Consider the following 20,229-nt stretch of genomic DNA (forward strand, 5'->3'; position numbering starts at 1 on the left):
AGCTTCATTAAATACTTCAATAAAACTGTTTAAGAATGTACTAAAGTTTTCATTTGTTGAATCACCATCCCAAAAACACCACTTAACTTTACTTAGTTTCTCATAGAACCTTTCAGTATTCATTTTATTGAAACTTCTTTTGATATATGTTTTTCTTATATTATGTTTATCAGTTTTTGGCAGTGAGACAAGTAAGGCTGAGTGATCAGAAAGTCCTAAGTCTAGACAGAAATTATGTACATTATCAATGTAGTAATTTATTACAATGATGTCGATGCTTGTTGCTGAGTGAATATTTTCTCTGGTAAACTCCAAAACATTTAGTTTAAAACCAGACTTTTTAATTGAATCAATAAATGTTGTTGATTCTTTAATGTCATTTGCAGTATTTATATTAAAATCTGCTGCCATTACAATTTTTCTTCTTTTTTTTTTCTTTAGATTATCTAGTGAATGGAAACCTGTATACTGTTTACCTGGAAAGATACCAGCATACTCAAGTGAATATTAAGCTACCAATAGGTGATAAAAGTACACATTGAATGTAAATGTGGAAACAGCAGACTTTTTTCAGAGTAGCATCTTTCGTACTTTTAGGTTAAATTTAGCTGGCATAAGAATGAAGAGCCTTAGGAGTACAATGATAGTTCACAGTTAATGGTGTCTACATCTTAAGTTACTATGATTTGCTGTCTTCTGTCATTTATCAATGTATGCCTTGACTCTCTCCACATCCTTGTAGATTCTCCTTCTTAATTGAATCTGCTGAATATGATGGACATCCCATTTGAGGAAGTAAGGACTGATGAAGATTAAAAGCTCACATGAGTGTAACGAAATATCACATACGTTTATGAACATCAGTGTGCAGTAACTAGTACTGTTCTCAATAACCTGCACACTCTGCATTTCAGGTGTGGCAAGTTTCCATGTAGATTAAAATATTTAGTCATTAAATAGCTTCATAAATTGGGACTGAAAGTTAATGGGCACAGTTACACATGAATTTCCTAATTACTATCAAATGCTTCTGAGAAGGTCATGTATAAAGAAATAGGCACATAAATTGTCAGATTTGTAGTTTGGCTTTTGGAAAGGAAAACAAAAAGAAAGCTTAGTATTATCTTTCATGTGTGAAACATTGCAGCACTAAAACTTATGCTGGGGCAATGGATGTCTTCTATAATCAACAAAAACATTCATTTGTGTGAACTACACTATACTTTGGTACAAGTTAAAAATGAGATTTTTTACCACTGGTTCCTTTCAAATTTAGCAAATATATTGTAAAAGAAACGATAAAAGAGTTACAGTTCTCTGTGATAGGTAGAACAGTCACCAGAGTGCATTAGTGTTATTTGAGGTTGTTGTTGTTGTTACCAGGCCTGGTCAGCTATGTAAAGGTCTGAACAGTATTAGATTCTGAGTGATCAATGTGAAGGACACAGAAGAGACACCATTATCAACAACCAACAGTGTCTGAAAGTGGCCTCATTGTAGGTCTCCATTTGACAGGCTGCTCAAATCATGTAGTATCCAAATTTATGAAGCCTTCAGATGTGACAGTATCCCAATGTCAGGTTGCATGGGAACTTCAGGACCAGGTATATTAGTTATCAAGTTTCCAGTCAATTACACCTAACCACAACAAGGAAAGATCACTGTACTATGCATCACGCACATCTCTGCAAGCTGACAACAAGTAATGGACTCTCTACAACTTCCTGTTTCATCACACACCATTGGTCAGAGTCTAGCAGCATCCATACTAGGGACTTACTTTCATATATTGCCATTAAAACCACAATGCAAACCACTGCATTTTGAAGTGGTCCCATGACTGGGAACATGGACTGCTGATGAAATGAATCATATTGTGTTCAGCAATAAATCACAGTTCTGTTCTACTCTGGATGACCATCATCACTGACTATGGTGGTGATCTGGGTAGAAATTCTATTCTTCCAACATTTTTCTCATAGTTTTATGGTGTGGGGAGCCATCAGGTATGAATACAGCTGGTAGTTATTTAGTGGACTCTTGTGGCACAATGGTACATCACAGTCATCCAGCAAACTCATGTGTTGCCTTTCATGTAAAATATCATGACACTATTTTTCATCAGGATAATTTTTATCTTGTTACATGTCTCTATGAACTGTCTTTGTGAAACTGATGTAATCCCATAGGCAGAAAGATCCCCATATAAGTCCCTAACAGAACACATGTGGGACCAGCTCGAATGTCACCTACACTGTGAGCCAGTAATCAGAATATCGAAGACCCCTTCCCAACCGAATCAGTGCATACGTACAGGCCAGAGAGAGTGCAATGTCATACTGATAAATGGACTCATCCTGCCAAGTTCTTTATAAATTTGACTCGATACTGAACTCACTGAAATAACATCATATATCCTATCAAATTGCGAAGCTGCATTTCATTTTCTTCTCCTGTCTTGGTGCTTGACCTTTTTTGTCAGGCAGTGCATTAAGATCAGATTTGCAAGAATGATAAGGGCCTAGAGGATGACACTATAGTCTTTTCACTAGATGGTGCTGTCACCTGCAAAACAGAGGGGAAAACACTTTCTTAAATAATAATGTCTGTTTTTAACTGCATGTTCATGTTATATGATTAAGAATTAACTTGGAAATTGTTTACACTAGGGCCATGGACAAAACAGTTTCTTAATAGAACTAATTTGCTTTATGAGCCTGCTTTGTATTATAAATAAACATTTTATATTGTTTTATGCAACATCACAAAAAATTTCATTATATACTTGCAGCACACCATGATCCAGACAAAAGTGTGAAAAAAACACTGTGTGTGCAGGTTGCCCTTTTGACATTCTACATACTGAACTCCACATCTGCAGCTGTTGTATCCATACACACCATAAATGTGTTGTACAAAGTGGTCAACATGAAACTGGCTTGCAAAATATTTTATGCACCTTAAGAAAGGTAACCCAACTAATATCAAATGCCTACTTGTCAAGGATTCCAGGGATACAACATTACTTCCTCATCAATACCTGCAAATGCATTTGTAATACCTTCAGTCATATATGTAAAAGTCATATGGCATTTCTTCATGCATTTTTCCTTTAAGAAGTCCCAGGGAAAGAAATCTTGAGATGTTTGATGTGGTGGTCTAGCAGGCTAATTTATTGTACTACCACTTTCTATCCAGCAAATATTGTAGCTGTGGGCTAATGCCTCCTGTGTTTTTTGTGTGGAACATGCTGGCCAGCCATCACACTGGAACCATATAACTTGACATCTTTAAGTGTTAATAGTAAGTGTTCCTCCAGAAAGTTTAGACATGTTTGTCAATACAAAATGCCTGCATAGAAATAAAAATCAACAGATGTTCCAGTCATTATTCTACACTGAATGTCAACTGTTCAAGGATGCTGTTGTTCAACTTCATACATCCACTAATGCATGTTGCATCAACTGAAGTGATTCCAGAAGACAGTTTCTCTGAAATTTTTTCCATCTTTCTCATCAAATATGAATAGTAAATTTAAAAAAATATCACTTCTATTACCAAGTAGGGTTACTAATAAGCTATATTAGTATTGTGCAACTTGTGTATATCAAAAGTAGGTAAAGCTGTCATCAGTCTCAAGGTTGGTTTGAACATCTCAGTGCTTTTTTAGGCATTAGCCTATTGGAGGTTGTATGCCATTACCTTCCTCTGACCTTTGAAACCTTGCAAGTTATAGTGATAACCACTTTACTTGTACAGGAGGTTATAGATCTCTGTTTTCATTTTCTTCCTTCATTTCTTATCAGCATTTATAGATCTCTGTTTTCATTTTCTTCCTTCATTTCTTATCAGCATTTATAGATCTCTGTTTTCATTTTCTTCCTTCATTTCTTATCAGCATTTTGTGGATTCTTGAGTCAGCAATATGTTTCATGATTAAGTAGTATAGCCCTAGATACACACACAAAATATGGTAAAAAATCCAGTGCTATATTCTTCAGTGAAAAATTGAATTATAAATGAATTTTGAGTACTGTAAACAAAACAGGAAATATGCTGTCTTTCCTTCTGCTTTTTTAATAACTCTTAATCACTTTTAAGAATCAGTTATCAATGTTCTAAGAATCCTAAGACCTTCGTCAGAAAGGGATTTGTCTTGTCATGTGTATATCTTGTCACACAACCAGAATTTGGCCTTATCTCTGAATTTTATCAATTGTCTCAGAGCAATAAATGTTCATAGCTTAATCCTAAAGAAATATAACTTGATATCATTGCTTAGTCTTGTTTATCCAAAAATCTTTAATGCTTTTATTACTTCAGATTTGGTACACCAGTGTATATAAACAGATTTTCAATTCTGCTCTTGATCAGTTATCTTTGCTGACATGGAGCTGAACAAAATTCTTCTATTTGCTGTCACTATTGTAGGTGTTTTAGCCAGTGAGTACTGCAATCACCATACATTCTTATTTATTTTGAACTATTTTTCATGCAACTTATTAGTCTCATAAAAATGTTCCATAATTCTTAAAGAACTTTCTCACAGATACATAACACACAACTTCATGCAAGATAAATTAAATGTATGCTGATATGTTTCGGTTTAATATTCCATTAACAGAAGCTAATTCATTTATAGAAGTTAGCTCATGACTGTAACAATGGTAGTTACGAAATTATTGCCATATGTCATTTTGTGTGGGTTATATGTATTAGTAAACTTCCACATGTTTGTGAGGTTTTGTAGGTCTTGTCAGACAATCTAGAATTTGTAGTATGCTACTGCTAAAGAAAGTCCCAATAATAGGTTCAGTATGATTCTGTGAAAAAGAATGATTCATTCCAGCAACTTATATAATATTTTATTAGGAAACATGCTGAAACATGGGTATGATGATCTTGCTTCGTTTTTTTAATGAACTCGTGTTTCACACCCAGTTGCTGAATCTGAGTGGCAACACACATACTTTTCATTGTCCTGCTCTCTGTGAATTCGTTAGAGACTTTCTGTCATGATATTACTGAAGCTATTTTCATCAGTTTTGGTACATTGTTTATAAGGTGCAACCATACAACACTGATAGTGGTAATATCTGTAGCACAATGATTATAATGTTATTAATGAGAAATATGAAAGGTATTATTCATGGAAATAATAAACATGGCTGCCAATTAAAACACAATCATATGCTAGACAAATTACTATTGTGCATTTTCTCTCACTGAAAGGACATGAAACATGGATTCTGATTTCATTCAGAATACTTGCACACAATTATTTGAAAGGAAAAATTGTCACTGATCCTATATTGGTTCCTTTTCTATTATTAGCATTCAAGTTCATTATTGATAAATTGAGCACCAATTTTACATATAATTGCCTGACCTCAATCATGGTGGTATTTCAAATAATTTAATCATTTCATCTACAACATAAATAGTTAATGCATGGTTCCTGATAGCTTGTATTTACATATGAGACATATTATAAAACATTTATGATTTCTTAAATGAACAATGTTGCATATAAAATGTGTAGCTATTTATTAAATTGCATTTTTTAAAAGTTTCCCATTACTCAAGTTTCAGTGATTTTATCAGAGGAATAATAAACACAATGCTGTTTCTACCACAGAAGAATGTCAGTTTCAGTTTAAACAGTTGAACTCAGTACACCAGATACTTCATTCTTTTTTGTGCCAAAATTGCATTCCCTTTAGGAAATACCAGCCATTTTACAAAATCTCGGCTTCAAAATACAAAAACATCTTCTATTGTGATATCAGAATCCTTTGATGACTAAACTCATAAAAATATAGAATGGCCCTAAGAGTACAATTTTCATTTCATAGGTTTACAGAGTTTCTTCAGTGATCTCACAGTTTCCATAAATAGACAACTAAAGTTTGTGTTGCAAATCCATGTTGAAAAATTGTGAACTAATAATAAAGTAGATTTACTGTAAACTAAAGTCCATCCAAACTGGCCTCTGAAGGCCCAATAGTACGGACCAGCTGCCATATTGTCCTCAGCCTATAAGTATCATGCGATATGCATATGGAGGGACATGTGGTCAGCACACCAGTCTCTCCTGGCTGTTGTCAGTTTACATGACCGGAGCCACTACTTCGCACTGAAATAGCTCCTCAGTTGACCTCACTAGGGCTGTGTGCACCCCACTTGCCAACAGTGCTGAGCAGACTCAGACAGTGACCCAACCAAGTGCTAGCCAAGCCCGACAGCACTTAACTTCAGTGATATGACGGGAACTGGTGTTACCACTAGGGCAAGAATATTGAAAAAGTAGATTTACATGTCATTAAAATTGTTTAAAATGTTCGAAATTGTATCTTGCACCATTACAGTCCATAACTGAAGATTAATATTCAGTAATTTAATGGAGTCCAAAGTGTGTAAATGGATAGTCAATTAAGCTGAAGTGGGCGCACTGATAATTGTCCATCCAGAGAGATTACCCCATATCATTGAATAGTGAATAAGAATTTTTGTAACACTTGGCATACTTTCAGTTTCTGTAGAGACTGGGAATATATACTGCAGAAAGTCTGTTAGAAGGTAAAGGGCTTACATGGTAGGCTTAGTTAGTTAGTTTTAGAGTACTCTATAGTGAGATAATTAGTGCCCATGTTATGCTTTGTCAGAAGCAGGAACTGTGAAGTATATAACTCTGATTACTTGGTTCCCCCTGGAGTGAGGAGTTTTGTTGGATTAAATAAGTGAGATTAGCAAAGAGGAGGACTGGAGATGGGAGTGGAAAGGGAATGAAGACACGGCTGAGAGGAAGAGGCAGGAAGGGGATAGCATGAGAGCTACACAGGTGAACCCCCTCCATGACACACTATGGAAAACTGGTACTGGCACTTGAAGTGGATGAGGGGGTGGGAAGTAGGAATAAGGGGGGAGGGGGGGGGATAAATCAGAGGAAGTGTGAGACCACAGAGTAAAATATAATGTAAGTATAGAGTAATGGAGGAAGTTGCAGGCATGGGGACGGAGATGGACGTGTATGTGGGGCTGGGGCTAATGAAGATTTAGGCCAGGGGGATTGTAGGATCAAAAATGTGTTGGCAGGCCAGTTCCGATCTATATAATTCAGAGAATCTGGTATTTGGGGTGGGGGATAGGTTGGTTTGGTGAAGTAGCCATTGAAGTTAACCATCTTGCACTCAGCAGAACATTTTGCTACTGGGTAGTCATTTTGGGCTTTGACCACAGTTTCGCAGTGACCATTCATTGTTTAGGCAGTTTTTTGCTGGTTGTGCCCATATATAAGGCTTTGCAGAAGTCACATTGAAATTTTTCCAGTTTAGTGTGATAAGGAGAAAAGACATAGTGTAGTCTTTTTCTGGAGGTTACTGAGATGGTTGGAGAATTAGGGGCAAGTTTGGCAAATACCTTAATAAGCCCTACTGTATACCGAACAAGGAATTGCTTGTCACTGTAGGGGTGATGACGATAGATAATCTGACACTTGATGCAGTCTATCCAACCATTGCTGGCAAATGACACAGACTTGCTAATAATGGTAACTATATGAAAGATTTTGGTGTTGTGTGTAAGTGATAGAAGCTATAGAAGTGTAGGTACTGTCAATGATTGGTGAGCTGGATGAGGACAGAAGTTTATGGTGCTATGAGAGAGATGGAAATATAGGTCCGGGAAGGTAACATGCTGGGCTCAAGAGGACCAGGTGAAATGGATAAAAATGATGTTGAAGTGGTGGAGAAGTGGAAATTAATTGTCTTGGATCTGGATCCAGATAATGACAGTATCTCCAATGAACCTGAATTAGACACTGGGTTTAGAATCGTGAGTGGCTAAGAAGGATCCTCTAGATCTCCTCCAAAAAATTGGCATTTTCATATCCCATAAAAGTGTTATGGTCATGTTATGGATTTGTTGCACATGTTACCCTCTCTGATTCTGTGGCACCACTTCAGTTGACTGCATCAGTGGTTGTATTGTGTGGAACTACAGTAACACAGCCATCTCTAATAATTTGTGTACTGTGGCAGTAACATCATATTTTTTTCCTGCTGGGAAAAATCCTAAAGGAAATATTTAACCACCACAAAAATAACAGTTTTCCAAGTTTATTCAATTAGTTTGGCCTTTCATACAAGCAATGGAACTTCATCATAACTGACAGTTAATCCAGAAATTTTCTAAACCATGAGAGTTAATAGAAAAATGCCATCTAAGCTATTATAACTCCAGTGGCTTTAAGACTGATGCAGAATTACAAATTCATAAAATTGTGCATATTTTATTTGAGGAAGGCATATAATTGCTGTTTTTGAAAGGACAAAGTGACACAACATGGGCCCTGGACCATAAAAATGATTTAACACAACATGCAGTTCTGGAAATACCCCAACAGTGCTGCTAATATTTCATTGTGACTGCTACAAAATGATCATCTACATCTCTTTAAGTGCAATTAACCCATTACTTGTTCACATTTGGTTTTCATACTCTTAAGAATACTACCTGTGTATCAGTTAGCAATGTGTCATGTAGCTAATTAAAGCTTCTACAACATTGGAACATTCTGGATGGAACACAGTCAGTTAAATAATAAACGATAACAACTATCCACTTCGTAATAGCGTTGAGAAGTCGGCCTACATAGGCAAATAAAAAATGGCTGGAACAAGGTAACTCATATCAGTATACACACACACACACACACACACACACACACACACACACACACACACACACATTCTCTGTCAGAGAGAGAGAGAGAGACAGCTACATTGTGCAAGAACTGTTACTTGACTATAGTGACTGACAATGTAGCTGTGTGTGTGTGAAGAAGAACACAGTTACATAAATTGACCTAGTGTGTTTATGTGCCTATCTGCTAATCAGTGTCTCCACTATATATGAGTCATCATCTTCACTTATTCAATTGTCTAATGAGAGCTTGTCTTAAAACATTTCACAGTTTCTAGCATAGTTCTGAAATTCTGAGCTATCTTTTTTTGTCTCATCACTAATAGTAACTCCCTTTCATCACAACAGACCAATAACTAGAGGAAATGGTAATTGGCGTTGAAGTTATTTCTATATGAATGACAAAAAGTATTAATTGGCATTATTTATAAACACTGTATGGTAACAATAATGGTGTAAAATGCAGGCAGGCACAAAAGAGAGAAAGACAAAGTTACTGATCATATTTGCTGATCAATAAGAGAGGAACAGGAAGACCGATTTAAAAAATAAGTCAGTACTGATAACTCTGAAATATTATTTTGCTGCATGAACTGAACATTAAAATAATTACTGAATGAAATGAATAATCTCCTATCTGAATAATCAATCACTGGGATGAACAATCTACAACCTGCCAAACACTGAGTATGGGAAAATATTAAAAAGTGAAACAAAGTTTATTATCTGACAATTAAAATTACTCACAGGTGAACAGATGACAACAATATATGAGCACGCATAGCACAGAGGTATTTTCTACTATTGATGTATTCTGGCATCAAACATTGATGTGGATTTTTAGAAAAGCTTGGAATCCTGTAAGCAAGACTGAAGGGTTATCAGGAAACCAATAAATAAGGTTGAAAATGTTATGTTTATGTCACAAATTAAATTTGCTCCAAACAGTGACATAACAAGACTTTCAGTTACAACAAATGAGAGAAACATCTTGGAAGAATTTCATTTGAAGCAGAATGAAGTTACCATTCAACTCTTAAAACATCCAGTATTTGGCTTAAACATTATCAGTTAGCTTTAAATCATGTTAAAATGTAAATATAACGTTTTACCTTACATAATTAAGATGCTGGTTGTATATTCATACACTGACCTCTAAATTAACAAGGAATTATAACACAAATTTTACATGTACTTAATTATCAATAGTCATATACTTATCAAATAAATAGCTTGTGTGTGTGAGTGAAAATATGTTTCTTAGCTCCTATTGTGCTTTTTTGTACATAAAAATCACATTTTATGATGTTTTGGGGTAGTTCTTTAGACTTGTAAAAGATTTTTATGTAGCAGAAGAAGGCTGTTAAATGTGTTGCAAGTGCCTTAAAACCCCTTTGCAAAGAATTAAGAGTGATGATAGTTTTCTCATTATTTATAATGGCATGACAAACACAAAACAGTGAAATGTAGTTTTGAATACACTGTATTCACATTTTGTTCTTAAGGCTCTCATGTATATCACACCACATTGATGCAAAAGAAGGGATTTCATACAACTGAGAAATTCATACAGATGAAGTCCTCATGTTTTTACAGTTGCTGTCTATGAATTTATATGTTTTCATTATTACCTTTCAACAGCATTTTGTTTGCATTATTCAATCTATGATGAAATTAATAGCATGTATAATGCTTGAAGATGACTAAGCGCTTATGTTAGAGACCAAGCACTGATAAAGCACATTTTAAATAGATACAAGATTCTAATATTGTCATCTAAATTGTTAATAATGTTGCCTATAACAGATTTTGCAGACATGGATGGATTACCAGATGGTTAAAAGAATATGACTGAACGCTACATTGCAACAGTTAGAATGATTTTCCCATAAAAACTAATTCTTTGTAGACTAAATAGAGATCAGGGAAATAGAAGATGTAATCATTTACATGATTCTGCGATCTATTCACTTCTGTTGCTTATTTGAAGTTGTATTGTTACGTTTCCCATTGAATCAAAAGCCTGGAACATAAACACTAGCCCAGGTCTTTTGATTGAGATGATAGTAATATTTTGAGCCCATAAAAAGTAAAAATATGTTTATTAATTTTACCAAAAATAATATATCAGGTCTCATTTTTGACAGTTTATAGTTCCACCAGCAGCTGATTCAATCATCCATTACAAGTATTCTATACTCTTATTTTTAAATTTACGTTTTATATTTAAGAACAGTAACACTTACTCTGTAATTTTTTTTGGACATGTAATGGTACACAACTTGAAGGCACTTAAGAGCAAGTGATATAATGCACAGAATATTAAGCTACAACTTCAAAAGAAATAGGTTGAATGATACATTTTATAGACTTACTAAAAAATCCATTGGTGAAGTGATTATATTATGTACTAATGTAGCTACTGTCTTTCATGTAATTCACCTAAAATCGAATAAAAATATTTTTTTTTAAGAACTCATTTGACTTACATTGGTTCCTTTCAAGCAGAAATTATTAATTATCACCAACCTCTATTTCCACAATAGTTTCATTATTCATGATCCAGATATTGTAATAAACAAAGCAATCACACCACAGAAGTAAGTTAGTTCTAGGATATTAATGTGCCTCAACTTCAGTCTGGTGTTGGTGTTTTCTAAGATTTCTATTAACTGTTAATGATGTTCCTGCTCTTTGGTCAGTTCTCTGAAATCACGATGCTCTAATGGCGTGTTGATGCATGACAGGTAATCTGCAGTCACATTGCCCATCCCATTCTCCTTATAAATGTCAGTGGTGAACTGTCCAGTATAGTCCAAGCATCTGAAGCAACACAGCATAGTGTTCACAATCAGATTACATATTGTGTGAACTAAAGGGTGATGTCTGGTAATAACTGTAAGGGGACATCCTTGATATCCTCTCTAAAATGTTTCACTGCTTCACACAGGGCCAAAGTTCATGGTCATAGTTTGACCACAACTGCGGCACCTTTGTCAGCTTACATGAAAAGAAATGCAAGGTATGTTGGTGACTGTCAACAGTCTGTTGCAAAACTGTACCAGTAGCTGTCTCACATGTGTGAGCTATTGGTAATAGCTGTAATGGGCTGATGGGGAATAACGAGCTAAGGTGATGGTACTTTGTAAGCACTCTTTGATAATGTTGTGTTTCAGTGAATGGTACACTGTGATACATTTTTGAATTGGTCTTTAGAAGAGGAAATGAATTACTGAATAATAAATACAGGGTGTCATTTAAAAAAGTCATAGCACTGTTCATATCTTTGTAAAAAAACAAAGCTACAACGAAGTCAATCATGCTGATTGGTGTCCCCCTGATGGTTAAAGAACATTTGCTTCAAACATTTTGTAATTTGCATCTGGACAAACACTGATTTAGGATGGTCAAGATAAATGGGACACCCTGTATACAGTAAATAATAGCTGTTCTATCACACTTAACCTGGAGCACCTCTGATGATACCTTGGTCGCTAATGAGTACTCACCATTGATGACAACATACTGGGTTCTATTACTTAAGACATTTTTGAGTCACTCACCTATCTGGAGAACATATACTGTGTGTGTGTGTACCTTTGTTAACAGCCAACAGTGGGGAACAGTGTCAAATTCTTTCCATAAAACTTAGTTAACCTCACAATAATAATACTAAAAAGTGTAGGACTACTTGTTTGATATCATTATTCAAATATGATGTATTTTTGTACAAGTTCCCATAGGCATGCTGTAAATATGGTTAGTGGACAGCATGAGAAGCCAAGGATGATATACAAAAGCATCGAGTATTTCATCTCTGTAGATGTAAGTAGTCACTGTTCTGTATAGATACAAAAACAGAGGTGTGCTTTCACTGAAGGACATACGAATCAGATGTAGAAGCTCAATACTTTTCATGGTTGTAGGTTGTAACTTCTAGTCAAATTAAAATGCATCTTTTGCAAACTGGAGCAGATCTTTACTATCAAAACTAGATATGATTGTCTTATTGGGATTGCCGCAATTGTTCTTTGAATCAAAATATGGCATTTCAGTCTTTGACCGCTCTTTTCAGACATGAGTGGCAAGCCTACTGCAAATATTCCCATTTGTGATATTCAGTGATCAGTTCACACCTGGCTGGTTACCTGACATACATACTATATAGTATTCAATGGTGTAACCATAGCACTGGCTGCACCAAGAGAAAAAGATATATTGTTGAAATCCTCTTTATAAATAATTATCATTAAAATTTAATATAGCTGATGGTCATCCTTGGCTAAACCTTCTAGATGCCAAACATGTGACTATAAATTTTTATCACTGTCTGTGAACTACATGGGAATGACCATTTAAGAAGCACTTCTACCAGAATGTCTGAGTCTGTGCTGCTTCCAATTTGGCTGAGTCCCTACATCACATTTAATCCCATTAATGTCTCAATGCCATTCAAGGAAATCGGCTAACTCAGTTGTCATGTCTCTCTCAGTACTTACTGCCATCTTACTATCAAATATGGAATTGTTTTCTGTGAGCACTATCTGTAAAGTAATAGACAATTTGGTCTATCATGGTAGTGGGCAAGGTTACAGCCACCATCATGATGCCATAATGTTCCTACACTCAGTATGCATCCAGTGGTGGTAGAGTGTGGTCTGTGTCTCTGCTTCTTTGTTTTCTGCGATGTGTCAAAATGTGCACTACAGCAGAAAATCCCTCCACTTGTGAGGTGCATTCTGTGAATAGGTTTTTGTTGCCAAAAATTTCAGAGAGGTATTGTCAACAACTGATGAAGTTAAGAGTGGTGACACAAAACAAGCTTCAGGGAAAACTTAGTGTAAAAGTTTTGTTTTTTCACGACAATGCACGTCCACACACAGCCAATTGTACCAAAGAGCTCTTATGGGGTTTTCGATGTGTAGTGTTTGATTATCCACCATATAGCCCCAATTTGGTGCCAAGTGACTGTACAATACACTACATGAGACTGGCTGTTTATATGGAGCAAGGAAAGCAGGCTGGACAGTGCTATCAACAGAGAAGGGGGAGTGTGTGTAAGAATCATTCATCAAAAGCCTGCAGAAATCAGTGACACATGACATATAGGACCAGAGGAAAGCAGATATCGCAGGCAACAGTAATGAAGACATGACTTGTTAGACAGTGCTTTGTTATTGACACTGAATTACTCACTGGTATTTACCAGTGATTGCAGTTGTAGGCAGCAGATTTCTACAGAAAACCATATTGAAAAACTTGTGGCACAGTATGATAAGTGCCTCAATTGGATTAGTGATTATCTAGAAAAATGGTTTAAGAGTGTATTTTTAAAATGTATTTAATAAAATTTAATTTTTCCATATTGTTCATTTTTATTTCAAAATGTCTGTGACTTTCTGGATAGCCCTTGAATATATAGATGATTGAAGAAATTTGCTGAACCACAAGTGTAATGTTGGTAAATACAGGATTATTTGTAAGTACTTCCAGGGTTTCATAAGACAACTATGTAAAAACTACAAGTAAAACAGGAAAATGACACATATCAGTGGATAGAGTTTCTCTTTAAGTTTCAAAGTAACCTGTGCATGGCATAGGTGCAGTGCACACTGCTAGGTAACATGCTTGTCAGAACACAGCCCATAATGGAGTAATGTGTGTCTTTTATGTCCTTGAATTCATTAAATGTGAGTCAACTGTGAAGGTTCCACAATAATTTTGTAATAAATAGCAGGTAAAAGCTGCAACAGACAAAGCAATTTATGGACTGTATAACACATTACATGAGACTGGCTGTTTATATGGAGCAAAGAAAGCAGGCTGGACAGTGCTATCAACAGAGAAGGAGGAATGTGTGTAAGAATCATTCATCAGGAGCCTGGATAAATCAGTGACACATGACATATAGGATCAGAGAACAGCAGATATCGCAGGCAAACTGGTTGCTGCATTCTGCGTAGAGATCTGTGTGTAAAATCACACTAACTCCAGTTGTTATGTGCACTGATTACTCAGAACAATGAGCTTTGTTCTGACTTTTGCAATGACTTCAAGCTGCTACTGGAGAAATACAGTTTTTCACATAAGTTGATTTTCAGTGATGAAGGCATGTTTCATGAGTCTGGAGAGATGAAGCATCATACTGTATGTGTTTGTGACACAGAACACCCACCCAAGATTGAGTAACATGTCCATGATTCAGCTGAAGTTACTGTCTTTTGTGTCATATTCTCCCCAAAAGTTATGGACCACATTTGTTTGTGGAGAAATCTGTGACTTGTTTCATGTACCTGAACATGTTGCAGCAATGTCTTGTGCTGCAATTACAGCAAGACAGTGGATTCTTCATTTTACAACAAGGTTGTGCCCCACCACCATTTCTTTCAGATGTTCATGGTTACCTCAAAACTGATCTGCCACAGTGTTGGATTGGATGTGTGTCTGATAATGACTTTCCTTTTCTTTAGTGATCCCCATGGTTACCTGACTTAAGTCTATGTGATTTCATCTTATGGAGTTACGGCAATAACTGTGAATTCCTGTCTCCACTGCCTCTTAATCTGCATAGATTGCAAGGAAGTGTGTCAGTAGACCATTCTCTTAGATGTAATTCATTATGTTCAAAAACAATATACACTCCAAAATCCTGCTACATATCAACATTAATGATATGGGCCTGTAATTCAGTGGATTACTACCACTGCCTTCCTTGAATATTGGTGTGACTTGTGCAACTTTCCAGTCTTTGGGTATGGATCTTTCATCAAACGAGTGGTTGTGTATGATTGTTAAGTATGGAGTTATTGCATTGCAGTGCTTTGAAAAGAACCTAATTGGTATACAGTCTAGACCACAAGACTTGCATTTATTGAGTGATTTAAGTTGCTTCACTACTCTGAGAATATCTACTTCTATCTTACTCATGTTGGCAGCTGTTCTTAATTCAAATTTTAGAATATTTACTTTGTCTTCTCTTGTGAAGGAGTTTTGATAGGCTGTGTTTAGTTAGTATCACTAGCAGTAGCACAGGCATACTTTACAGATAACCAGAATCTCTTTAGATTTTCTGCCAGATTTAAAGACAAGTTTTGTTTCGGGAACTATTACAAGCATCTCGCATTGAAGTCCATGCTAAATTGTAAGCTTCTGTAAAAGATCACCAATTTTGGGGATTTTGTGTTCATGTAAATTTGGCATGCATTTTTTGTTGTTTCTGCAACTGTGTTCTGACCCTTTTGTGTACCAAGGGGGATCAGCTCCATCGTTTGTTAATTTATTTTGTATAAATGTCTCAATTGCTGTTGGTACTATTTCTCTGAACTGAAGCCACATATGGTCAACATTTACACTGCTAATTTGGAAGCAGTGGAGATTGTTTCTCAGGAATGTGTCAAGAGAATTTTTATCTGATTTTTTGAATAGGTATATTGTTTTCTTAATTTTTGGGGTATTTGGGAGTTACAATATTCAATCTCACTACGATGACCCTGTGTTCACTAATCCCTGTATCCATTTTGATGGTTGTTATGATCTCAGGATTAATTGTTACTAAGAGGTCAAGTGTGTTTTCATAAGCATTTACATTTTGAGTGTATTCATGAACTAACTGCTCAAAATAATTTTCAGGGAATGCTTTTAGCATAGTTTCAGATAATGTTTTATGTGTACCTCCAGACTTAAACATGTGTTTTCGCCAACATATCAAGGGTAAATTGAAGTAAGTACTATGTAGGTTCGAACTTAAATAGTGGCAACACTGCTGTGGAGACACTATGCAATGGAATCTACTATTGCTGCTGATAGCAGACATAGTTGACATACTTATCTTACCTCCGAGCAGATGGTCTCGCCTGCCCCATGTCACCAGCATGCGCAAAACTGAGGGAAACACAGTCACTTTTGAGCGAGCAGCCTAACATAACGGTGTCACTATATTTTCGAAACAGGAACAATGGATTTGGATCAAGATTGAATGTCCCAGAGGTCGTAAAGCATGACAGGTCTTCGAGAGGGGTGCGGTGAATTGGCATTGCCATACAAAACAGTGGCACATTGGGTAAAAACCTTCAACAAAGGTCAGCAAACTGTGGCAGACATGCATTGGGCAGGTCATCCTAGCTTCTCTGAAGAAGAAGTGCATACTGTTGCCGCATTAGTGGACAGTGATCGACACCATACGATTTGTGAGCTCACCCATGAAGCACACACAGCTGTGCTTTGCATCCTGAAGCAATGCCTGGGCATGCGAAAAATTGCATCATGATGGGTTCCACATAACTTGATGGAAATGCAGAAATGGCTGCGTTATGGTGCTACTCAGACACATTTTGAGTGCTATGGGCGCAAAGGAGAGGCTTTCTTATGCCATATCATAACACTGGATGAGACATGGGCCACATCGTATGAGCCAAAACTGAAATGCCAATCCAACAGATGGCATCATTAAGGGTTTCTGTGAAAGTTGAAAGTGCATCAGAGCCCCAGTATGGTGAAAGTTATTCTGATTCTCGTGTATGACTGTGATGGTGTTATACTAATGCAGTACATTCCTCCATGGCAGACTGTCAGTGCACAGTATTACTTTTCGTTTTTGGAGCATCACCTGTGACCAGCTTTGTGAAAGAAGTGGTGACACTTCCTGTGCAACACACCCATCACTTTGCACGACAATGCACAGGCGCATACAGCGCAAGCTGTGGCTGCTCTGTTTGGTCGATGGGACTGGGAAGTACTGTACCATCCACCATACTCCCTAGACTTAAGTCCTTGTAACCTTGATTTGATTACAAAGATGAAGGAACCACTTCATGGCATTTGCTTCAGAACTGTTCCAGAGATTCAACAGGCAGTAGACAACTCCATTCACACCATCAACAGAACAGGATCTGCTGATGGTATACTACACCTTCCACATCACTGGTAATGGGTTCTATACAATGCTGGTGACTACTTTTAAGGATAGTCACAGGTGCAAACATGTAACTCTTTTGAATCGATTGTGAATAAATACTTGCCACTATTTAAGTTCCAAACCTCGTATAACTGTATGACTCAGGTGCATGTTTGAAATTAGACTCAAATTTTCTTTGAACCTTTCAGCTATTGTATCATCTGAGTTGGGAGGTTGGTAAAAAGGATCCAATTATTATATATTCTGGTTGCCAAAAATGGCGTTGGAGATCTGGTACTTTCCCAACACAGCTATGACAAATTACAACTGTTGTGCTGATGGTTCCTAGATATATGTTTTTCCTGCATCCTTTGAGACTGAAGCCCTCTTTTTGTCTCCCTGAGACCCTCCAACCTAAAAACAAAAAAAAAAAGCCTCACTGTCCATGCCACACAGCCCCTGCTACCCATGCAGCCGGCTCCTGCTTGTAATGGACTCCTGACCTATTTAGCTTAATGTCAAACACCAACATCCTATGGCAGAAGTCGAGGTATCTGCAGAACCATCTGAGCCTCTGATTCAGATCTTGCACATGGCTCTGTACCAGAGGTCTGCAGTCAGTTCTGTCAACTATGGTGCAGATGGTGAGCTCTGCTTTCATCTTGCAAGTAAGACTGATAGCCTTGACCACTTCCGAAACCCACTTGAAACCACAGAGAATCTCTTCGGATCCAAAGTGACACACATCATTGGCACCAATGTGAGCCACCACCTGCAGTTAGCTGCACCATGTGCCCTTCATGGCAACCAGAAGGACCCTTCAACATTTGGAATGATTCCACCCAGTATGCACACAGAGTGTTCATTGGCTTTCTTCCTCTCCTTGGCCATTATGTCCCTAAGGGCCCCCATAATGTACCTAATGTTGGAGCTCCCAACTATGAATATTCTCACCCTCTGTAATTGCCTGGATCTTGCAGGAGAAAACAGGAAAAGTGACTGCATGTGTCTGAGGGACAGTGTCAGCTGGCACCTGTTTGTCGGACTCACCAGGGAGACCTTACATTCGACCCATAAGAAGTCTTTCACCACCTTCCATGCCCCGAGGTGACCTCCTACTAGACCACAGGTGATGGATTAACTTCAGTGCGAACCGCAACTGGGCTGGCCACCAGTTCACACCTATCAGTGGACTCATTAGTCATCCTGCACATTCACTGGATCCCTATGGCCGGTCCACAACAATGATTCCAATCTACTGCAGCCTGAAGCTGTATAACCAAAGCCATCACAGCCTGGAGCTGACACCAAAGCGTCACCAATTTGACACGCATCCACACACAGCAATCGCAATCCCTGTCCATACTAAAAACCATTGAAAAATACACTATACAGACAGACGAGCTATCAACATGTACTACTGAACTATACTGTACACAGCCATGAAAATGCATGAACTGTGTCTAATAAATTAGATCAACACACAGAGATTCAAAACCTATACTACCAAAACACTCAGATGAGACTAAATAATTTGCTCCTTATTAGGAACTTGTAATAGTCACAAAATTGGTTTACTCTCTAACACAAAGAAAAAGAGAGAACTGTGTCTATTAAATATTAAATTAACATGCAGAAATTCAAGAAACTAAACTAACAAAGCTCACAGATGAAATTATATAATTTGTTCCTTGTTAGGAATCTGCAAAATGTCACAAAATCAGTTATTTCCTTGTACTGCTTGTGTCTCGGCCAGCTGCTGCTGCCTGACTGTAGTAGGTAAAGTACAAGTGAGTGAAAGTTCTCAGAGCTGACTAAACATTTAAATTGTATGGCTTTGTCACTGTCTACAGAATAAAGATGTCAAAATTTGAACAATAAAATAAAAATGACCTACATAGTGGTGTTTCTGTCAGACATTTAATACCGCATGCAATACAGCTTGGTCAATTATCAGCATCAGTTGCCATATTCAAAAGATGGAATAAGTTTACCTGCGGTAAAAACTGTTCTGAAATGAGAACAATGATTATGTTCAAATAAAGTAAATGTGACATTGCAGATGACATTAAAACACCTCTGTAAGATTTGAGCAATAGTAGGAAAGACAAGGAAAACTTTTCAGCAACGAATCTGGGCAACATTTCACAAATATGTAGCAGCTCATGATATCGAATAGGAGAAACTACAATACTTCAAACTCATGTATTAGTTAATGTTTATACATTATTTGTAGAATGATGAGATAATTCTTTATAAATATTACTAACATATTTCCACACTGACTTATTAATGTTTTGATACATTTTTTCAGCACCTGATGAAAGAAGGTTGATTGCAGTTGAACAAGAAACATATATTTATCAAGGGCACAAATACACATTCCATCGTGAGCGTGTAACATGGGAGGAAGCTGCACAAATTTGCTCAGATGAAGGAGGATATCTTGCAGTCTTGGAAGACATGGCTGAAACTGAATTCATTGCTGAAGCTATGGCTGGCGGACTGTGTTTCTTTCACCGTAAGAATTATTTTCTGATATTACAGTATTCTTAATGAAGAGTTATTACAGTGATTTATGTAACTATAATCTATTTGAAAATTATATTAAATATGAAAATCTGGCAATAATC

The 20,229-nt window shown here is 36.8% G+C and overlaps 1 protein-coding gene across 1 annotated transcript in view; it reads left to right on the forward strand.

Annotated features, from left to right (window-relative positions):
- The first annotated feature begins 4,306 nt into the window (after positions 1-4,306).
- Positions 4,307-20,229, forward strand: part of LOC126184652 (uncharacterized) — a 47,909-nt gene continuing 31,986 nt past the window's right edge. Inside the window, exons 1-2 of the mRNA XM_049927131.1 lie at positions 4,307-4,443; positions 19,911-20,117. Coding sequence (XP_049783088.1) covers positions 4,389-4,443; positions 19,911-20,117 — 262 coding nt within the window. The 5' untranslated portion in view covers positions 4,307-4,388. The remainder of the gene's footprint in view (positions 4,444-19,910; positions 20,118-20,229) is intronic.

The sequence above is a fragment of the Schistocerca cancellata genome, chromosome 4, assembly GCF_023864275.1.
Source record: "Schistocerca cancellata isolate TAMUIC-IGC-003103 chromosome 4, iqSchCanc2.1, whole genome shotgun sequence".
Classification (NCBI taxonomy): domain Eukaryota; kingdom Metazoa; phylum Arthropoda; class Insecta; order Orthoptera; family Acrididae; genus Schistocerca; species Schistocerca cancellata.